The sequence below is a fragment of the Liolophura sinensis genome, chromosome 7 (genome assembly GCF_032854445.1).
Source record: "Liolophura sinensis isolate JHLJ2023 chromosome 7, CUHK_Ljap_v2, whole genome shotgun sequence".
NCBI classification, from domain to species: Eukaryota; Metazoa; Mollusca; class Polyplacophora; order Chitonida; family Chitonidae; genus Liolophura; species Liolophura sinensis.
Window position 1 is genome coordinate 31,070,324 of NC_088301.1, and position 22,277 is coordinate 31,092,600.

A 22,277-nucleotide genomic window follows, 5' to 3' on the forward strand; every position below is an offset into this window, starting at 1 on the left:
TTCGACGAAGACTGGACTCAGTTTGCCGCCTTTAAAGAACAAGACCAACGAATTTCGACTGGGTTTCAGTTGTTTCTAGATGTTTTTTGATGAACATAACACCAGCGCCCATTTAAATCAGTTTTAATATAAGCGATTAATTAATTAATTCTAAAACGAAAGGGACGCATGTGGTGCATGTATGCAGGGCAACAACAACACAATACTAAATGTCAGCATGTATACACTGTCTGGTGATGTAATGCTGCTCCGTGTTGTAGCTATTTGCCAAAATGTATATGCATGGGTTATATAAAAGACTTAGTCCCAGCATGTACGTCAAGCATATGCTGTATTTTGGATCATGTAGTGTTGTTCAGGCCAACATATAAACCTGCAAAATTCCACCTTTTACCCAGGATGGACTCCACATTGCATTTAGGCCTGTAACCCGCTGTGTAGTGTTTGTAGCGTTTTTGAATGTTAACTTACTAACGGCTGGATATAGGCCCATATCCCAGCCCGTCAAATCACTTTTATCAGACATACATGTAGGCCTACATAGGTTCGAAACACTGGATCAGACAGCATCTGACTTGCTGACTGTTTACATTCATACTATAAGTCTTTTGGTGTGTGGTACGGCATTTCATGCCAGGCTGTATTTCATTAGAGTGGGAAGCCTAGCCTGAATTGTATGTTCTTCAGTTTCATATCCGCCTGTTCACAGTTGGTCATCTTACAAACAAGTGAACACGAAGTGACAAACCCATTCCCCGAGAAAAAAGGAAGTTGAGAAGCCGTTTTAATTTTTTTTCCTATGTAAATTCTCCCCACCAGGGGATCTTTCTCTATTTCTTTAAATATATATATATATATATATATATATATATATATATATATATATATATATAGAATCAACCACCTTTTGGTTATCTCGCTTCCACTGCATGCGGCCTATCATTTTACATTTGTTCATCTGATCATAAAGCATAAAGCATATCGTGGGAAAACCCAAAATTTAAATATAAAAGATCTCAGGAAAGTGACTAACCCTGTCTCACAGAGATTGAGACATAAAAAAAAGAATAATACAACATCGACCAAATACCAAATACCATACCGTTTTATGGAGATAATCAGATAACAGATCTAGTGATTGCTCAGTTATTCATCTGCGTGCCCAATATAATAAAAATAATAAATAGATATGTGCCAGAAAAGAAAGGTTTCTCTATTATTAGTAAATGTTTTATATCCACCAGAGTCAAAAACATAGATACGTAAAATCAGGTTGGTTGATCCCTGTTTTCACTACATAAAACATATGCGTAGTAATAGTAAGCCTATACGACATCAGTGAAATGTTTTTGAGTAGGATTAGCACGGAAAGACGCCTCCTCCTTTTCTCATACTGGCCCAGCGTCGCTGGAGTATAAGAAAGGGAGTTGGAGTGTTTTGGGGCTAGAGTAGGATGTAATCTATAGATCAAAGTTAAATTTACATAATGGTGAAATCGATGTAAATTAGGTATGACTGTGTAGTACTTTACTGAAGTTAGATAACTCCTATACGATTGTCAGCTATGCGATTTGGTTGAATAAGAGTTGACCATATTTCGCTGAAGTAACTTTTGTTAAACTTACTGACACTAAGTACCTACATGTACCCTTTTGAATGACATAAAAAACAGTTGTGCCTTATATGGATTTTCTTAAAAGTTTCTTGTAATATTGTAATATTTACGGTCCTACACGCATGCTCGCCCAATCTCCTGCATAGTATAATCTGTCTGGTTATCAAATAAGCGCGCCCAATCTTATTGTGACATTTTTGGCCAAGAAGCACGCCATTTTTTTGTTTTTGTTTTTTTGCCAGCCGTGCATGCCCAAAACTGTGATACTATCAGAGACGCCAAGAACATCAATCCACCGGCAAACAACCAACCCGGATTTCTCACCAACTAGCACGCACCAGTTTTCGCATTACTGTCGCATTTCTGACCAACTATTACGCCCTGGATTTCACACTGTGACATTTCCCGCCTACTACCACGCCTAAACTTTCGCGTTGTGAAATCTCTGGTCGACAATTATATACACACCAAAACCTATCGAGTCGTTACATTTCTGGCCGACATGCAGGCCAAAACTTGAACGTTGTGAAATCTCTGGCCGACAAGTAAGCACACCAAACCGATCGAATCGTTACATTTCTGTTTGACATGCAGGCCAAAACTTGAGCGTTGTGAAATCACTGGCCGACAGGTAAGCACACCAAACCTTTCGAAGTGTGACATTTCTGGCCAACATGCATGCACATTAAAATTTTCCATCGTCACATTTCTGGTCGATAAAATATCACACCGTGACGTCACATTGCCATGCAGTAATTGAAGGTTGCAACTAATTTTTGGTCCAATTAGATGTTCTTCATTTTTGGGACGAAAGTATGTGCAAGTAAGCAGGGATGAAACCACATGCAATGTGAATTTGAAAACGGATTTCATTTCACGTGAAACTTTTGCTAAACAGTATACTTAATTAAATACGCCGGATCGTCAAAGTCATTGTATGCATGTAGGCGTACATGTTGTTTGACACGAATCCTACAAAATGTTCTTCATGCATCTGATAATCCCAAGAACAATTAATAAGAGCAACAAAGCTTACGTGCAACGAAACAAACGTTTTCAAGCGTGGTCAAGAAAAAAAAAAGAAAAAATCGTCAACAATGTGCATTTTGCACATATAACAGTGCCACTGCACTGAAAACGGACTGGGTGTCCCACCGTATAGTTAAGAACAGCATATACCTATTATATAGTGTTTAGAATTATGAAATGTACCAATAATATAACCTCATTTTACTCTGCTCATGCCCAACATTAAAATCTACAAGTACTTTGCCCTGTTCTGGCCACTTTATGATGTAATCTTCAAGCGCCGAAAACAAAAGAAAATCATTTGCGTTAACAAAGTGTTTGTCGTTTTTTTTTCTCATCGGAATTAGAGATATATTTGACAATTTTACGATCAACCCACACTCACGTCTAAACTGAAAAAGAAACCGATTTTTCAGAATCGTGACTGATGCGAATGACGTGTATTTACTTCACCCGTGGAACGTTTTCATTACATGTATGGCTAAAACGGATGCAGATTTTGGAAGCCATGATTCAGTACAGAATAACGGAGGACAACATGTATGGGGATTTACAGTGTATTCAATATTATGCACCTAAACGTTTACAGGGTTGGAGATCGAGGTTGTTAAAAAATCAAGACTTCATATATAAGAACAGCAATATTATTTATTAATCAGAAAAACTGAATTAATTTGAGTTCTTAAATGTAAGAGATGCCCTCTCCAGAACGAAATCACCATGCATGCACCAGTGTCTTCAATAAATGCCTTAAAATTTCATTTTGGTTCTAGCTTGAAAAAAAATCTAATATAAATGGATGCTTTTAATGAAATGGTTTATGTATTTATTTATGTATTTATTTATTTATTGTTAACTAATGTCAAAGAACATTGGGGCCTCGGTGGTCGAGAGGTTAGCTTGCCAGCACGGCACAATGACCCAGTAGCCTCCCACTAATGCGGTCGCTGTGAGTTCAAGTCCAGCTCATGCTGGCTTCCTCCCCGGCCGTAAGAAGGTCTTCCAGAAACCTACAAATGGTTGTGGGTTTCCTCACATCATAATGCTGACTGCCGTGGTATTTAGTGAAATATTCTTGAGTACGGCATTAAATGACAATTAAATAAATAAATAAATAAAGAAAGAAAGAACATTAGACTAAGAGCGTCGTCGACCTCATAATTCGTATATGTACCCACCCCACAAACAAATACAGGGCGTTTGAATCAACAAATTCCCTGTTCAGCAAAGGTCGGAATGAAATGGTACATCATTTACGATACCAATAGGACTATAATTCTGAATAACCCCAACACAACAAGAGTGGGGAAAATTACATCATTTTTAGGGCGTACTGGTATACAAGAAGGCGGAGACATCTTAGAAGATTTCCTTCAAAACTTCAATTCTGCCAAATTAGGAAGATTTTGCTTTTGGGAACAATAACATGACAATGTCAGAAGCTCCTTATTCCGTTGAACCTTAATTATCTGCCATAATATCATACACAGCATTACCACTATACTGTTTAATTACCAGTTGTCATATACTGTAGTTGCTCCTATTATCACGTCAATTAGCCATATACTGTGGCTATTTCTATTTTCATGTCAGTTAGCCATATGATGTAGCTGTTGCTATTATCACGTCAATTATCCGTATACTGTAGCTGTGCTATTATCATGTCAATTAGCCATATACTGTAGCGGTTCCTATTATCAAGGCAATTAGCCAGTGACTCAAAAGCAGCATGCATGACACTGGTGTTCAGTCGCAGGGAATGCCACTTTGAAAAAGAATTTCTCCCGTTGTTAATTTGCAAATAACTATTACCGCTATATCAGATGATTGGGTCTATAGAGAAGCGATAACGCTCCAGATATATGTAGGGCCTATAATAATCGGTTAATTGTCACTTAGGAAACCCACTGAGTAGGCAACTTGTTTTATAGGTTCACCTGTGCACGGACGGTATCATAGGCCTATATGGAATATCTCTGCAATATATGTCGCGCTGTCATGATATACATATATAAATCTCAAATAAATCTCGCAATGTCATAATTCGAATATATCGATGTTCCTGCCGAGGGGCAAATATGTGGGCGGATCCGGCTTCCATATATAGCTGAAGCCCTCTAAATAGATGAAGATATTGCATGCGGTGACCAATCCGGACGCTCGTCGTGCATGGTTGTATTAGAATGCCTTTCACTGAGAGGCTTTGAGATTCATTTGCCTTCGCTCTCCTCGGGACTTGTTGACATACTAAAGTATAGGGGATCTAGATAAGCGATTTAATCTGCAGCGCAAATAAGAACGCCAGTTAAGGTACATGCATATACGGAAACTGATTGTCGTTGAATAGGCTCGAGTGAAACGTACATTTGTACGACGTAAAATAATGTCGACGTAGGCCTATCACCATCGGCCCACATGAGAAAACTTAGTCATTGTCACATCATTCGTTGGGACTTTCATTATCAATAGGCCCGGATATATGCTCATCAAATCAATTAAGGCGTGTACCTTCCCCGATAGCACATTTGGTAGAGCATTCGCTTTGATAGGCGGTATATCCACATCCTTCCATCAAATTTTTTCTGTGAAGCTGTTGACAGATCGACAGACAAGCCTGTATGAAGCTGTATACCGGTATATAGGCTTATATACATGCATAGCATGATAGGCTTTACTAATTGGCCATTCACTTTGCAAATTGTCAGTTTGTCGTATCATGCTATAATTCTGATATTCTCTTAACTGTAACGTCAGATCTTTTAAAGGAAGGGCCACCACACCCCAGCTTATCCGGGTGACGCTACAATACATCCCATTACATCCTTTATATAAACCGCCTCTGTACTCGCTGTGTCTTCAAAGTCGAGGCGCCGAGAGCTAAGGGAAGTAACTCTGATGAACGTCCGGTTTGATACTCTAAGAAAGGGGGAAAGTGTTAAATATTCGATCGTTGTACTTTACCCCAAGTAAGTGTGAAAGTGAATTTATTCACTTTCATCTATAAGTTTCCGGGATCTAAATTGTTTATCTAGCTGCGTTCTACACGATCAAACGAATCAGTGGCTCAGTTAAAGTCGAAGGGAAATCAGCTGATGTGACGGAATATGGCGCCCACGCAGATCTGAAAATGACAGTGACAGACAACATCCTTGGTACCGGTACGTACATATAGCATTTTTCTACGTTTTTTTTTTAAAGGCACTGACCTTACTACCTCCAAAACAAATATGATTTATTTATACGACATTTTTTATTTTTATTTAATTGGAAGTGAATGGCACAGTATTTATTTTTTCGGACATAAAGTTGTGAACTCAGAGCACTGGTCAAGCAGCTGTAAATCCTTTAACAGCTGGATTACTCTTAAAGGATAGTTTACTCTGCCCTAATTTCTATACTTTCTTACTTCTTTGGTGGTTGTGTCGAAAGTCTGCACTACAGATCACCTAGGAAATAAGTATGTACCAAATAAAGGACAGGTTGGAGTTGTAAAGGTCGTACAATATTCTGTGTGGAGTAAAAGACAGCCACCCAGGGCTCTTCCTAGAAGTAAGAGCTAGCAGCGAGTGTGTTAATCATGGTTAGCAATTTTGGTGATATTGATGAGTTAAATGTTGTTAAACCTCTCCAGTATAGCAGAGCAAAGTCAGGAGATCCAGGATCAAGTCTTCAAAGTAAAGACTTTTAAAATGGTCTTTGTTGCTGTCTCGCTTGGCGTTCAGCACTGAGAGGTGAGAGTAAAGAAACAGGACTGGTGTCAGTATAATGTGACTGAGTAGGGCGTCATGTATGGTGTCTTCAGGATGATACTTCCTTGTCAACAGCACTTTGGCAGCATGGGCCCTGCCGCAAGAAGACACAGTATGTGTACGCGCACCTAATGACTCCTCATCACCGTATGATTGAAAAACAGATAAGAGCAACGTAAAGCCCCAAGCATACATATATACATACATATATAGCAGAATGATCAAAAGAGCCAGTGTCTTTTTATTTTAATCATGAGAGGAGGCCTGGCACTTTGCCAAAATGACCAGGAACTTGGCAGCAGACCAGGAATACATGTACAACACTTGCTGCCCAGGGTTTTCATTTAGAATTGGAGAAGGAGGTCCGAGTTAAAAAGTAGGAGGCTGAATTGAAAGTAATTATGTCATAATTACTATTGATTTAATTGGTAAGAATATTCAAAGTAGGCAGCTACGGGAACAGCAGTAGACAGCTGTCTGCAGCTGCTACGTGCCCACCGTTTTTGAACACCCTTAAGTTGCAGTGTGAGGTATCAAATATCTTGCCATTAAACCATTGCCATGTACATGTACTTTAACACAGGTCTCCACAGATGGATTGAAAACTGTGCAATTTAAATCAGCAGTTGCTACAAGCCTGGTTGTGTAATGCATAAATTTGATTGTATGATGAAGCACATGTTGTATGTGTATGCATGCTTGAAATGGAGAGTTCCATGCATGTAGCAAGGAAAAGCAGTGGATAATATAACAACAAATAAATATCAACCAAAAAAAATGAATAATTGGCCCATGTATGCACAACATTCTCAAGGGTTACTCATACATGAAAAGGAATATGGAACGAAGAGTATGGTGTTAAGAAAAATGAAGCAAGGTTTGCCAAACAAGGAGATATATTCATTGTTATGACATATTTTAAATTTCTTAATATTTTATGCATATTTTCCATCACTGGAAATGATGCCATTGATGAACATCCGTTGGATGGGGAACCGGGTTAGCTCCCCCACCCCCCATTCCCCTTCTAATTTATAGTCTCCCTCCAACAAAACTGTTTTGACAGCTATCACGTTTATGTCACCACAGCAGGCTACTTAATTTCCAGACTGACTGCAGTAGCCTTGTAGCTGAAAGCTATTTTTACACCACAAGAAGAAAGCTTACAAGCTCCTTTGTACTTTTGAACATCGTAAACTCTATATTAAGAAATAGGAACCAAGTGTTTCTTATAACCTATAAGACTTCACATGACTGGTCCAGCAAGTGAGCCATATGGATCAAGTACATTCTGCAGAGCAAAAAACATGCATAAATGAAAAAATTGCAGCACTGAGCCATTTGTACAGCTAGACTGTCCATGATTACTGCATTGTCACCATATGAATGGGTTGCAAGAATGGTACTTTCTAAGTGTAACCTATATTGAAGCCAAGGGCATTGCAAAGTCCTGTGTATTCATGTATGTGTGTTAGCATTTTTCGTCTTTCCATGCTTCACTTACTGTAACTTTTCTAAGTTCTTTCTGATCTGATTGCCTCAAACAGGTCTCTGAAGCCATAGCCATTGTCTAGAGCCCTTTTAGTACCAGTGTGGCACAATCAGGTGCAAAATAACAGTATAATTTGTAATTGAAGGAAAGACTAAAAGCCTGCATCCATGCATGCTTTCTAGTCATGGGGATGCAGGAATTGAAATTATCTACATGTATGAAATGTCATTTGCCTGATTGATTCAGGATCAATCCTGGGTCTTGTCACACCTAAGACCTCATAAAAGAGGAAGTTGTAACTTCCTCGCTCAGCATTCAGCATGAAGGGGATAGTGCAACGACAGGTTGACTGGTATCTCACTTGGGAAAATCATCTCGGTGAAGCAGCAGTAGATAAAAGGAACGTTGGAAATTCGTGTTGCAACAAGGTGGCACATTACACGTACATGCACTCTAAGGACTCCTTCATCGTCATATGACTGAAAAATTGTTAAGTACAATGTTAAAGCCCTTGCATTCTACCACTCACTCATTCAGTTGCCTGCCCATTGTCTTTCAAGTTCAAATGATCCTCCTCGATATTAACTGGTCAAAGTTAAATGAAGCAAAACATATGATCAATCTGCTTTACATTTATTGTCCTCTACATGATGTATAGCATACAGTGGAGATCATGTTTTTTGGAATAATATATGTAAATGTATGTAGGGTTAATAGTAACAGAAGTAGATACTGAAAATTCTCACACCAGTCAAACTAGTGCTTGTTTAAATTTTCTGATCCAATTTTTAGACCTGGTTTGAAGAATATAATTAAGATATTTTTATGTTATGCCATTTGACCTTGAAAAGTACAGTACTTGCTCCAGCAGTCACACATGAATGCCCCCTGAATGAAGTCATAAAAACTGGCAGGTAACTGTACCCCTTTCATTTCACTTTATACCAGACACTGCATGCTTGTGATGCAAACATGTAGCTAGAAGTAACACATGATTGAAGTGTGCCTGCAATACCAGCATCACAGCAATGTGCTCAGTTTCATTTAAGGTGAGTTCTTTAGTGTACTTTTAAGTGTGCTTAATTGTAATGTACATGATGTACCCAAATCTTTCCGCATATGAAAGATCAACTTTCACTGCTATTTATGCACATTTTTAATTTGATTTTAGAGACAAAAATACATTGGCTGGATCGGCCAGTTTCAGGGCTTCACAAAAAATATAATTTTACCGCTCAGCTGAGAATTTTGCTTGAGTAGACACCTTGCAAACATGCGAAAAGGTTGAAGAATTACAGTACACGCACATGTAACAATGTTATGTTGTTCGTCTCCTTCACTGCCTTTAGTCTATGAGAGCCTGTTTAGGCCTGTGTTTATTTATAATTCAGAGATGCATGATTCATAATTTGTTATTCTGTGTCAGACACTCATGATGCATTAAGAAAAGCTTTTACATGTATGTATTATTTTACAGGGTAGATGAATAAACTTTTATTATGTTACAGGGTAGATGAATAAACTTTTATTATGTTACAGGGTAGATGAAGAAACTTTTATTATGTTACAGGGTACATGAAGAAACTTTTATTATGTTACAGGGTACATGAAGAAACTTTTATTATGTTACAGGGTACATGAAGAAACTTTTATTATGTTACAGGGTACATGAAGAAACTTTTATTATGTTACAGTGTAGATGCTTATACCCAAATTCCTCAACCTCTTGGCACATAAAAGAGCAACTTCAAGTGCAGTTTATGCATGAAAGAGCAACTTCAATTTTTAATTTGATATTAGAGACAAACTACATTGGTTGGATTGGACAGTTTCAGGGCTTCACAAAAAGCGTAATTTTAGTAGTCAACACAGAATAATGCCTTCAATATATGCTTGAATAAACACCTTGCAAGCATGAGAAAAGGTTGAAGAATGACAGTAACATAGTTTAATAGCAGGAATGGATAAATAACTGTACTAGTACACATAAAATGCATTTAAAATACACAGTAATATTAATATGAAGTTTATTGTTTCATACTTTGTAGACATTTTTATAAAATATGTTACTCATCATGTGCTCATGTTACTGCAAGCCATTTGATTGCATGTCAGATGTGTTATCCTACATTTACATATGTACATTTGTAATGACTGCTTGAGTGGCCTAATGGTTAGAGCATCCACCTCAAAGTTGGGAACCGGCCTGGAAGAGCGTCTGTTTCAGGAGCGGTAGATCCAGGATCAATCCTGGGTCGAGTCACACCTGAGGCTTTAAGAGACGAAGTTGTAACTTCCTCGCTTGGGGTTCAGCAAGAAGGGGATAGTGCAATGACTGATTGATCCGTATCAGTATAATGGCTCGGGCATGGTGGCTTACTTCAGTAAGTCGTCTCAGTTAAGCAACAATAGATAAAAGAGCGGTGGAAATCCGTCCTGCAACAAGGAGGTACATTACATACATCCTAAGGATTCCTTCGTCGTCATATAACTGAAAAATTGTTGAGTACGACATTAAACCCAAAGCACTCACTCACTTAAAGTTGGGAAACCCGATTGATGTGTACCTGTATTCCTGGGGTTACCTGTAGATTTCAGTTCAAAGTTGGAAAATAAATATTTAAAAAACGTTTTAAGGGTGATGCATGTAAAATTGTGAGGAATGGGATATAGGATATATATGACTATATGGTGTATGTGTGTGTGGGTGTTTGTGGATAATGTATAATGTGCATAATGTGTGGGCTGTCTGGGGCGGGGGTTTCCCGCGGGTATTTTTCCGAAAGTTACATTTGCCTGTTGTACTCTTCAATAAAAAAAATGATGTGTCATGTTTATAGTTTTATGTAGGCCAAATAGCTGTGCTCTTCTTTGTCAAACTTGCCAGGAATGGAGCGCTTCACTTTGCCATGGCATTGGATGATGCACAATACTCATCAAACATACGGGCCTACAATACAGTTCATGTTGACTTCCTCTCTGGTGAAAACATGGGAAGGCCTGACAGCAACTTGCAGATGGTTGTGGGTTTCGCCTGGGCACTGCCCAGTTTGCCTGGACAGTGCCCTATTTCCCTCCCAACCTAATACTGGCTGCTGTTGTATGAGTGAAATATTCTTGACTACAAATAAGTACATGTAAATACAGTAGAGTTGGTCACTTTATACAGATTTGTCAAATAAATTCATTGTAAATGTATGGAACTTAGATCATCTTACTGAACTAATAAGTCAGATAACCAGTTTAGGAATTGAATAAATGAATTATATTTATATAGCATCAAGTGAAACACATGTACATGGAACTGTTTTATACATGTCTTTTAGTCCTGTATTGATAGAACTGTAAAACATCTTTGTTCAAAAATCTGATTTTGGCTATATTACTGTATATGACCAGCACCTGCTGTGGGATCCCTAACAGTGCTTTGTGTAGATAGGTACATGTGTGCTGGATGTTCTTTGTGAGGCCGGTCAACAACACTAAAAATTCAGCCGGACACTGGGCCAGGCATTTGCCTAGTCATTGGAGAAAACTGCAAGTCATGACCCAGTTGTTTGTTATCTAGAAATTACCTGGTAAAGTAGGACACTGTGTAATCAGGTCAACTTCGCTCACTACTCTCCCTGCAGCTGCGCGGCATAAATAAGATATCACACTAAGATGTTAGGCTCATCTGCGTGTAGCTAGGGCACATACATACCTGTCTTACATGCAAATGTATTCATCATGTTACGCGCGTGCATTATATTTGTTTTAACTGCTGGCTGTCTGTCAAGACAGCTTTACGTGTTAAAGTACATGTATGTGCTGTACATATAAACTATAAATCTCCTTATGTTTTATGTCAAATGGGTTTGTAAGGATAGTTATTAAAACCTCTTCTTGTGTAGCACGTTAGAAGGAATTTAGCAGTTGCAAAGAAATGGAATGTTTTTAGTCTTTTTACAGGGTCATTCTCTCGTCAGAATTAATAAAAACATATATATATATATATATATATTGTGTAATAAGTTTGTATGCTGTACATGTAGGTTCATCATACTGCAGAGGAAACAGTGCAGCTTTTTTTTTTATTTATTTATTTATTTGATTGGTGTTTTATGCCATACTCAAAAATATGGTGGGCCAGCAATATGACGGGAGGAAGCTGGCTAGAGCCTCCGGGAAACCCATGATCACCCACAGGGCTGTATTGTTCTATTACTTTGAAGACATATATTCTTACATGCAATACCTGACCCTAACATATTCAGCTGCAAGCAGTGGTCAAACTCGGTCAGACTTGACCTAGTTACACTTAAACTGGTACTAAGATATACATGTAATATGCACTGTGCAAAACTTCGTCATTCCTCTGATTCATTTCTTATCTCTTACCTAAAGTGAATTTCAGTTCAAGTGTATATTGGTATGTGTGTGTACGTAACTTTATTCAGAGAAAAGAAATGAGGGCAGGTGTAGCGGAATTATTACACCTGATGGATATTTTGTGAACAAAAAAGGTCATAATCACACCTCAGTTTGAGTGCATGCATGTGTATTGTTCAGGTTTGGACATTTATTCTCTACATTGCATTGCCTCTTAGGCTTAATTGGAAGCACTTTCATCTCAAAATCGGGGCCTCTGTGGCTCAGTTGGTTAGTGGCTAGCGCAGCGTAATGACCTAGAAGCCTCTCACCAATGCGGTCGCTGTGAGTTCAAGTCTAGCTCATACTGGCTTCCTCTCCAGCCGTAAGTGGGAAGGCCTGCCAGCAACCTGCGGATGGTCATGGGTTTCCCCCGGGTTCTGCTCGGTTTCCTCCCACCATAATGCTGGCCGCCGTCGTATAAGTGAAATATTCTTGAGTACGGCATAAAACACCAATCGCATAAATAAATCATCTCAAAATCTGTGTTACGTTATAGTGAAAAAAGAACCTGAAGATGACATTCTTGCTTTTTCATAATTTAGTAAATCTTGTAAAAATACCGAGGTAAAATTTATAATGTACATGTAGGCCATACAATGATTAAAAAAATATTTGTTTACAACTTTTTGTAAGTTTCAGTTTCAGAAATAAGAAGTGTATTCATGTAGTGCTGAGAATACACCCATTTGTTTGACTATGCATGTAGAAATTTATGTCCAAATTTGTAGTATTTTTCATGACTTTTATAATTGTTATATACAGGCAAGAAGTCAGATTCCTAATGACAGTGTACTTGTTCATTAAATATACCCCTGTACAATTAAAACTTTTCTTTGGGCACATGTTATGGATGTAACTTTTTTCCTTAAATTCGACCTTGTTGTGTTAAGCTAAATGTAGCAGCACTGAGGACGTACAACACATTTGATGTTTATTAAACTGCTCTGCTAGCTGTACATACATGAATATCCTTGTACTCAACTTCCACATGGATCCTGGTCCCAGTGTCATCAGAAGGGAGTGGGGATCGTTGGTTGTCACCTGTGAAGTCACAGTGTGACTAGTTAAGCTGCTAAAGGCTTAAACATGCCAAGTCATGAAGTCCACATGTTAAGCTGTGGTTATATTAATTCTACAGATATGCATTGTGTTGACAACCTGTGAGCTGAGAGGTGTAGCATTGTTTAACACCTCTGCTGAAAGCTGACAGATATACATTTATGGACATTGCATATGTAAACTGGGAAGACAAAAAAAAAAATAGAGTACCATGTTTGTCAGGGAAGTATCCAACTTCCAAAACCTTGTTGATACCTTTTCATGCCTCAGGTATGAGCAATTCACAATATTGTTACTGTGCAGCCATTGCAGCTGTTTGATTTGTCAAAAAAATGTGTTAAAAAAACATAAAATGTGTTACCTGCTTGCTTTGATACATGTGCAAAAAGCTAGTGAGGAGGTGAACCACAAATGTTTGCAAATGACAAAGGACAATATTGTGGGAATAGCAAAATAGGGGTTTCACCCAGCCGTTTTTTGGAAAGCGTACTATCCGGCCGATTCTAAATTTTGTATTTTATTTTTTGTTTTATTTATTTTTTTCTTTGGACTGGTAAAAAGATTAAAGAAATTAAAATGTCTTCTTGTTTCTTTCAGATGAGGAATGACATTGCATTGAAGATGGCAGCTGTCCACAGATTGGTAACCACTGAAAGAGGCAATGACCTGGTCTGGTCACATGTACAAGAAAATGCGAAAATCGTGACGTGTGCTCTCCATGAGTGGTCATTAGCATGAGGATGGACTAGTGACGATGACGTTAGTGCTGAAGGAGAATTCCCCTGTGTTGAAGGAGAATTCCCCTGTGTTGAAGGAGAATTCCCCTTCATTGAAGGAGAATTCCCTGGTGTTGAAGGAGAATTTCCTGGTGTTGAAGGAGAGTTCCTTGGAAGACTTGTGACAAGCTTGTTCATGAGTATGGCATCTGGGTCAAGCAGCACAGGGTGCCAGGCAAGTCAGGTGGGATGTTACCGGCCACGCCCTGTGACCACAGACCGCCCCCTGGATGGCAGCATGCATTTCACCATCATGAAACACCCAAAGGAAGCTCTGGAGATCATGAATAAATTAAGACTAAATGGGAAGCTATGCGACATTACACTGCAAGTGGGAGAAGAGAAAATATTCGCCCACAAGATTGTAATGGCATCGGCAAGCCCTTACTTCAAAGCCATGTTTACGTGTGGGATGAGAGAGGAAGTCATGGAGACTATTCCTCTGCATGGTATCAAGCCCTGTACCTTGGCAGCACTTGTCAACTTTGCTTACACATCTGAAATTCATGTCAGTGAAATGAATGTGTGTTTGCTGTTGCCAGCTGCAACGATGTTTCAGATGTACCATGTTGTAGAGGCATGCTGTGTTTTTCTGGAACATCAGTTGGACCCGAGTAACTGTATTGGAATAGCCGACTTTGCCAGTGAACACGGCTGTTTGGACCTTCAGAAGAAAGCTAGAGATTATATTTATCATCATTTCACAGAAGTGAGTAAGAGCGAGGAGTTTCGAGAACTGAGCGGCTGTCAGGTTGTAAACCTGATCAATCGAGACGAACTCAACGTGAAATGTGAATCCGAAGTTTACGAGGCTGTGATATCCTGGGTGCTTCACGACGAAGAGAAAAGGAAATTAAAACTAGAGCCTATGCTGGCTGCTGTTCGCTGCCATTACCTTCCTCCAAACTTTGTGGCACGCCAGTTAAAAAGTTGTCCATTGCTACGAAAAAATAAGCAGTGTTTTGAATATTTAACTCGGATATTTGAAGACCTAGCGCTTCATAGAAAAGCTGATGAGAAACAGAGAAAGCCGTTGGACCCTGCCGTGGTGTACACTGCGGGGGGCTATCTTCGGCAGTCTCTCAGTAACTTTGAGGCATATAATCCGCTTAAAGACAAATGGACACGCTTAGCGGATCTTCCAGTTCCAAGGAGTGGTCTAAGCGCATGTTCCTTACGAGGGCAGATATATGTAGTCGGTGGCCGCAATAATTCCCGTGATCGAAACATGGACTTGGCTGGTGTGGATGTTTATGACCCACAGACTGACACATGGAAGGCGTGTAGTGCCATGTCTGTACCCAGGAATCGGGTAGGCGTGGGCACGCTGGATGGAATGATATATGCTGTGGGTGGTTCCCATGGCTCTCATCATCATAACACAGCAGAAAGGTAACTATTGAGTTTGACTCTTGGTCGACTTTGACCAGCGGGTATTCTCAGGAATCCTGTGCGTTCACTTCTTGTCAGTATGAGCATAAAGAGAGAGCACGAACCAGGAGCTCCTCACTAATGCGATTGGTTTGAAGTCCAGCTCATGCTCCCTTACTCTCTGGTCATATGTGGGAAGGTATGACAGCAACCTGTGGATGGTCGTAGGATTCCCCCAGGCTCTGCCCAGTTTCCTCCCACCATAATGTTGTCCATTGCCATATAAGTGAAGTATTCTTGATTATGGTGTTAAACTCGATTCATATAAATAAATTGTAGGATAAGATTTCAATGTCAAGATGTAGGTTTACATTATTGTCTGCACACATGCAAATATACATGTACATACACTTTTCGGACCATATTAGTGATCATACTGATTGAAAATAGTACTGGTAATTGTGAATGAAGGTTCATATGTACATATATGAAGATGGGGTAACTCTTTAGTACCTTATTTCTTCAGCCCTTTCGTATGCCTGCTGGAAAATGTGGCTTAGTTGTACTGCACGATGAAGTGTCAATGGTAAATGTGTTATATAGTCTTCCAGCAACCTGTGGATGGCCATGAGTTTAACCTGGACTCCCCCCAGTTTCCTCCCACCATAATGCTGGCCTCTGTTGTATAAGTGAAAAATTCTTGAGTATGGCGTAAAGCACCAATCAAATAAATAAATAAATAAATGTATTGTACATTCAGGTATGATCCGTACACAGACAAATGGCATATGGTGGCACCCATGGCCACAAAGAGAATAGGGCTTGGTGTGGGAGTGGTGAACCGCATCCTCTATGCTGTTGGTGGCTATGACGGAGATAACAGGTTAAACAGTGTGGAGTCCTACAACCCAGAGAAAAACGAGTGGTGCTTTGTCTCTCCAATGAAGACCACACGAAGCGGGGCGGGTGAGCATGTTACATCCTGGTAGCAGGTAGTCCTGTTTGTCAGGTGAATAGACTAAATTAACAGTACAGGTAACAGGTGCATGTCAGCATTTAAATCTCTATAAGGGTAATCAGTGTATGTCAAGGTTTTAGATCCTGCAAACACACCCCACATGTATCTTGCATGTGGCACTCATCCTACTTTGCATGTACACATTTTGGGGTTCATGTTTTGAGGCAAACAGTAACATTTGTTTATTTACATAATTGATGATTATCACCATACTCATGATTTTCATGAAAATCAGTTAAACAAAGTTTAACCCCATTCCGGTACGTGTACTTAGCATAGTAATACTCGCTTTTGCCAGTGATGCTTTTTGACATAGAAATGCACATAAAATAAACAGATGTATGGTCAGACACTCATATTCTAGTTTTCTTTCAACAATGTGGGGAATAAAATTAATGGTAATGGGAAGCATTTGAATCTGTAGAAATTAGCTTTGATCTAGCTGACTAACTTGATGTGTTGTTTCAGGTGTGGGATGCCTGGACCAGTATGTCTACGTTTTGGGGGGTTATGACAGTCATTCACAGCTACGTACTGTGGAGAGGTACAACACAGAAACAGATACCTGGGAAGATGTGGCTCCCATGAACACACCTCGCAGTGCCCTCAGTGTAGCTGTCATTGCTGGAAAAGTGTTTGCTTTAGGTACGTTTCACAGTGCAATGAAGATGGGGTAACTCATTGATACTCTAACTTATCAGCCTTTTCGTATGCAAGGTGTATATTCAGGCATATTCTGAAGGCATCATTCTGTGTACGCGGATTTCAGAAGCCTTGAAATTGGCCAATCCAACCACTCTCTCCAAAATCATATTAAAAATGTTTACAAATTGCTCTGTAAGTTGCTCTGTCATTTGCAAGAAGGTTGAGGAATGAGGGCACATGTATTTTAGTTGCACTCTCTTCATGTTGCTGACTTTTTCTGGAAAAGTGTGGTGTTTGGGTAAGTTTCTTAGCGAACTAAACATGGGGTGGCATTATGATATTGAACTCTGATTCTGGTCATGAGCTAGTATGTGGCTCATCTCCTTGTCAGGCACTGATCCACGTTGATCAGCTACTCTTAATGATAGAACCAAAACATCTGTGCCTATCAGCTGCAGAACATAAGGTCTTAAACAGTGTTATTTTGTCCTAACCTGCTTCAAGCTGGTTTCCATGAACACACAACAGATTTAAGGATGTGCGAGCCCTTAGCTTATGCTAGTGTGTACCAGAAAATCAACGTCTTCACTTGGTGGGTTGATCGCCATTTGCCACTTCTGTTCTCGACGTCATGTAACGCTGGGACTCTGGCTGGAAACGTCAAAAGCTGTCAGGATATGCAAAGTCGTCATCACTTCGTGTGGTAGTAAATTAAATATTCCACAGGATTTTGAGTCCAAACATGGTAGATTTAAATATGGAAACGAAAAACGCTTTCGTCAAAGTGGAGTTATGAAACCTCGTAACCTGTTGATTGGAACATAAAACTGAAGGCTCAGGTACCTGCAAACTGTGATTATTTGTTCATTGACGCATAAATCTGCGAGGTCAGGATTAAAATTACGTGTAAGATTTTGTGATGTTCACACTTCGATTTCATCCTGAATCATAGATGAAATGGGAATGTGTGAAGCTGACCAGCTCGGCACTGTAGAACATTATTAAATCTTTTGTTGGCTTCTGGAATTGATCTTCAGTTTTACCAAACTTCCACGACTCTGCAGGGATTCTTGTTCCTGTAATTCTTCAACGTTTTCAACCACCACTACGACGAAACATTCTGAGAGAACTATGTGGTGTAGAAAAATAATTTGCAGTTAAATGAAGCTTGCATCTTTAGTGACACAAACAAATCATTTTATCATCGTTTTCGTAATAATTGTATGCATAAATTTCTCATAAAAAAGTGCTTTAGTTGTTGAATTGACCGAAGATTTACAATCATAAAAATGGTTTTCAGCACAACTCTGTGTTATCAAATTTCCTAACAATCCATTTCATAAATTTCATTAAAATTATGAATATTGAATCAACATAAATCTGTTTACTTTTATATATATTATAACCTTTAATTGAAGAGGTAGATTTGTGGTCCTAGATTTAGGATAAATTCTGGTAGATTCTCATAAAACTAATCCATGGGAATTTTGGTAAAAACTGACAAAGATTATTTTTGAATTTCAGTTTCAGAGTTTCCAGCCTACATTTGTGTGGCATTTGTTTCAGATGAATGGATCTTACAAAAACTTATTTCCTAATAGTATGTGTGTGTGTATTTTTCACAGGTGGTTATGATGGAATGGACTTCCTGTCCTCTATAGAAGGCTACAACCCAGAGACAAATGTGTGGACCGAGTATACCAACATGACCTGTGGCAGAAGTGGACATGGAGTAGCCGTGGGAATTCAGCCATCTTCACAGTAAGTCTTGTGCTTCTACTGGTTTCTTTTGAAAAGAGAAGGCAGCAGATAATTTATTTCGAAAGAAAGGTGGAAGCAGGAAGCCACAACAATTTTGTTCGAACAAATTTGGTAACTCGGGGAAATAAACTTCTTACAAAGCCAAAATTCTTACGAAGCCAGGGGAGGTGTTAGAGAGAATGAATATACAATGTTGCATCATCAGTACCCTGGGGCTGATGTGGCTAAAAGGCAAAACAGGTGTCCAGAGTCCAGGTGATATCACCAGAAACTGGACAACATCAAGAAAAGGTTATCTCTGTTATACTTTATGTGGGATACTTTATTGATGCATGTATACATTTGGTCCAGTGGTGTCTTTTCTTGTAAGTATGCATATGATCAGAGTCCGACAGTATGCAAATGTGGAAAGATGACGCCCTTGTTAGCGAAATCTTGAAAGGAGGTTTTTATAACTAAAAGTGACATTTAAATATGAATAATCATTTTAAAAAGTGGAGTAAGGTACTTTGAGCTGGCCTGTACCCTGTTGTAGACAAGAGGAAGTAAAACTGCTTATCCAGCGTGCATTTGTTTTTCAGTGCTCCTTATATGGAAGGATGTGGTGAATGATCTGGCCTGTACAAACCACTCCCATCAGTCCGGGGGTTATACTCTTAAAGGACTTCATGCTGGACTACACCAAAGTCATTGTCAGTCATGATTATACTCTACTCTTTAGTGGTGTGTTATTTAAACAGGGTGTATATTTTCACAGATTTTGATGGTATTGTATTACCTAGATATTAAAACTTACAATCTTACCAAAGCTGGCTGTTTTACACTGTTTCACATTCTCCAGCAACAAAATATTGAAACAAAGCATGTAAAGGACCAATCATACTTAAGATTGGAATTTTTCAAAACAGCAACGAAATTGTTCTTTTTAGTATCTGTTTCACCTATTAAGTTTTGATAGTTGTTGTGTAGTACAAGGTGAATGACTTTGATATCTTCAACACTAAACATTTGCGATAAGTTGTAAATGTGCTTTAACCTATGTTCACTTCGGCTGATAGATCTTTGGTGGCTGTCTTTGATTTTTTTTAAATTAAAAATTTTAAATTATTTTTATCCAGTTGTGTTTAAAACAGAACCCATACATGTATTTTCTATATGCTAGAAGTTGTATTCTACGTATAAATTGATTTGAACTAATTAACATTTTGTTGAGAAAACTAGTTCATTCAAGGAATGAATTAAGGCAGAGATCAATTTTTAGGCTATTTTATTTGAATGTAAAATTATGGTCAGCTTTTTGGAAGCAGCTTGTTTACATCATGTATAACTAAACATGATCTGTTCATGTTTACTGATCGAACATTTCTCCATATATTTACTTTTCTGTAAGGTACAGTGTATATATGTATCATTGTCATGACAACATGTGACTGTGGATGTGGTCCCTAATGTGTACCACCTTTCCACATACATATGTATCTCTGTCATTACAACATGTGACTGTGGGTGTGGCCCCTAATGTGTACCACTCTTCCACATACATATGTATCTCTGTCATTTCAACATGTGACTGTGGGTGTGGTCCCTAATGTGTACCACTCTTCCACATACATATGTATCTCTGTCATTACAACATGTGACTGTGGGTGTGGTCCCTAATGTGTACCACTCTTCCACATACATATGTATCTCTGTCATTACAACATGTGACTGTGGGTGTGGTCCCTAATGTGTACCACTCTTCCACATACATATGTATCTCTGTCATTACAACATGTGACTGTGGGTGTGGTCCCTAATGTGTACCACTCTTCCACATACATATGTATCTCTGTCATTACAACATGTGACTGTGGGTGTGGTCCCTAATGTGTACCACTCTTCCACATACATATGTATCTCTGTCATTACAACATGTGACTGTGGGTGTGGTCCCTAATGTGTACCACTCTTCCACATACATACGTATCTCTGTCATTACAACATGTGACTGTGGGTGTGGTCCCTAATGTGTACCACTCTTCCACATACATATGTATCTTTGTCATTACAACATGTGACAGTGGGTGTGGTCTCTAATGTGTACCACTCTTCCACATACATATGTATCTCTGTCATTACAACATGTGACTGTGGGTGTGGTCCCTAATGTGTACCACTCTTCCACATACATATGTATCTCTGTCATTACAACATGTGACTGTGGGTGTGGTCCCAAATGTGTACCACTCTTCCACATACATATGTATCTCTGTCATTACAACATGTGACTGTGGGTGTGGTCCCTAATGTGTACCACTCTTCCACATACATATGTATCTCTGTCATTACAACATGTGACTGTGGGTGTGGTCCCTAATGTGTACCACCCTTGCACATACGTATGCTATCAAATGTTTCAGAAGCCATCCACATTTCGAATCTTTCTGGCACTCATGCGGGCTTCAGTGGTTATGCATTTATTTATTGAAACCAGTGGTATTACATACACGGATTTAGCTTACCTTTAACATCAAGCACCATCAATTCTTATGATATACATGTACACAGGAATGTTTGTATCTCAGTCCTAATCAGCGGCCAGTGGCATTCTTTATACATTCACACGTTACCATTGGACTCGTTTCTTGGTCATTGTGCCTTTCTTAACTGACGTTTCACAGTATAACCAATCACAGGAACTTTTCAAGCTTCATGAAGACATCAAAGTTATGGCATTATTTTAAGATCATTAGCCTGTAGGAATTTCATCAGTATTTGTTCATTATAATTGTACCCCAAACAAATCAATCTTGGTAAATATCGAAGGGGTGATGTGGATAAAAACATGTATATTTAGTTTTGCCTGTAAAATTATTATAATTATTTTAACAATTTGCAGATTGTGATGCTTAAGAGTCGGCTTTACAACTGACACTACTGTCCTGTAATGACATTAAAATACATCCAGTAATGGCCATGCAGTTTACTTTTCATTTAGATTACTACATGTAAATAAGGTGTATGTAATTTTCTTTTATCTGCACAGTGCTGACAACTATTATATTAAATTAAATGAAGAATGTGCGAACAAGAAAGCTGCAAGTACTGTAAAGGTCTGTCAGATAAAAATAAATTGTTTTCTTTTAAAATCCCATAAAATTAAATTAGAGTTTCTAAACCCAAGAAACTTGTCAGAACTGTTTCATAGCATTTGAGGTAGTTTAATGTAAAAAAGACACGAAAAGCAAGCATGAATCTCTCACCAATCTGATTTCATAGTATATTATGATATACTGTCATTCTAGTGGTAGAATCAGGATGTCATCTTGACCTACATATTTATACGTCAAATAACATATTTCATGGG

General features: G+C 38.7%; 1 protein-coding gene across 2 annotated transcripts; it reads left to right on the top strand.

Annotated features, from left to right (window-relative positions):
• Nucleotides 1–5,531: 5,531 nt before the first annotated feature.
• On the top strand, nucleotides 5,532–20,493 carry LOC135470518 (kelch-like ECH-associated protein 1). Of its 2 annotated transcripts, none has more exons than XM_064749509.1 (6): nucleotides 5,532–5,802; nucleotides 13,955–15,525; nucleotides 16,265–16,470; nucleotides 16,991–17,167; nucleotides 18,793–18,928; nucleotides 19,510–20,493. In XM_064749509.1, exons 2-6 carry the CDS (start codon nucleotides 14,270–14,272, stop codon nucleotides 19,538–19,540), a joined length of 1,806 nt encoding a protein of 601 aa, XP_064605579.1. In that variant the 5' UTR covers nucleotides 5,532–5,802; nucleotides 13,955–14,269; the 3' UTR covers nucleotides 19,541–20,493. The 2 variants fall into 2 exon arrangements, with proteins under 2 accessions (XP_064605579.1, XP_064605580.1); XM_064749510.1 differs by lacking the exon at nucleotides 5,532–5,802 and adding an exon at nucleotides 13,523–13,627.
• Nucleotides 20,494–22,277: the final 1,784 nt, after the last annotated feature.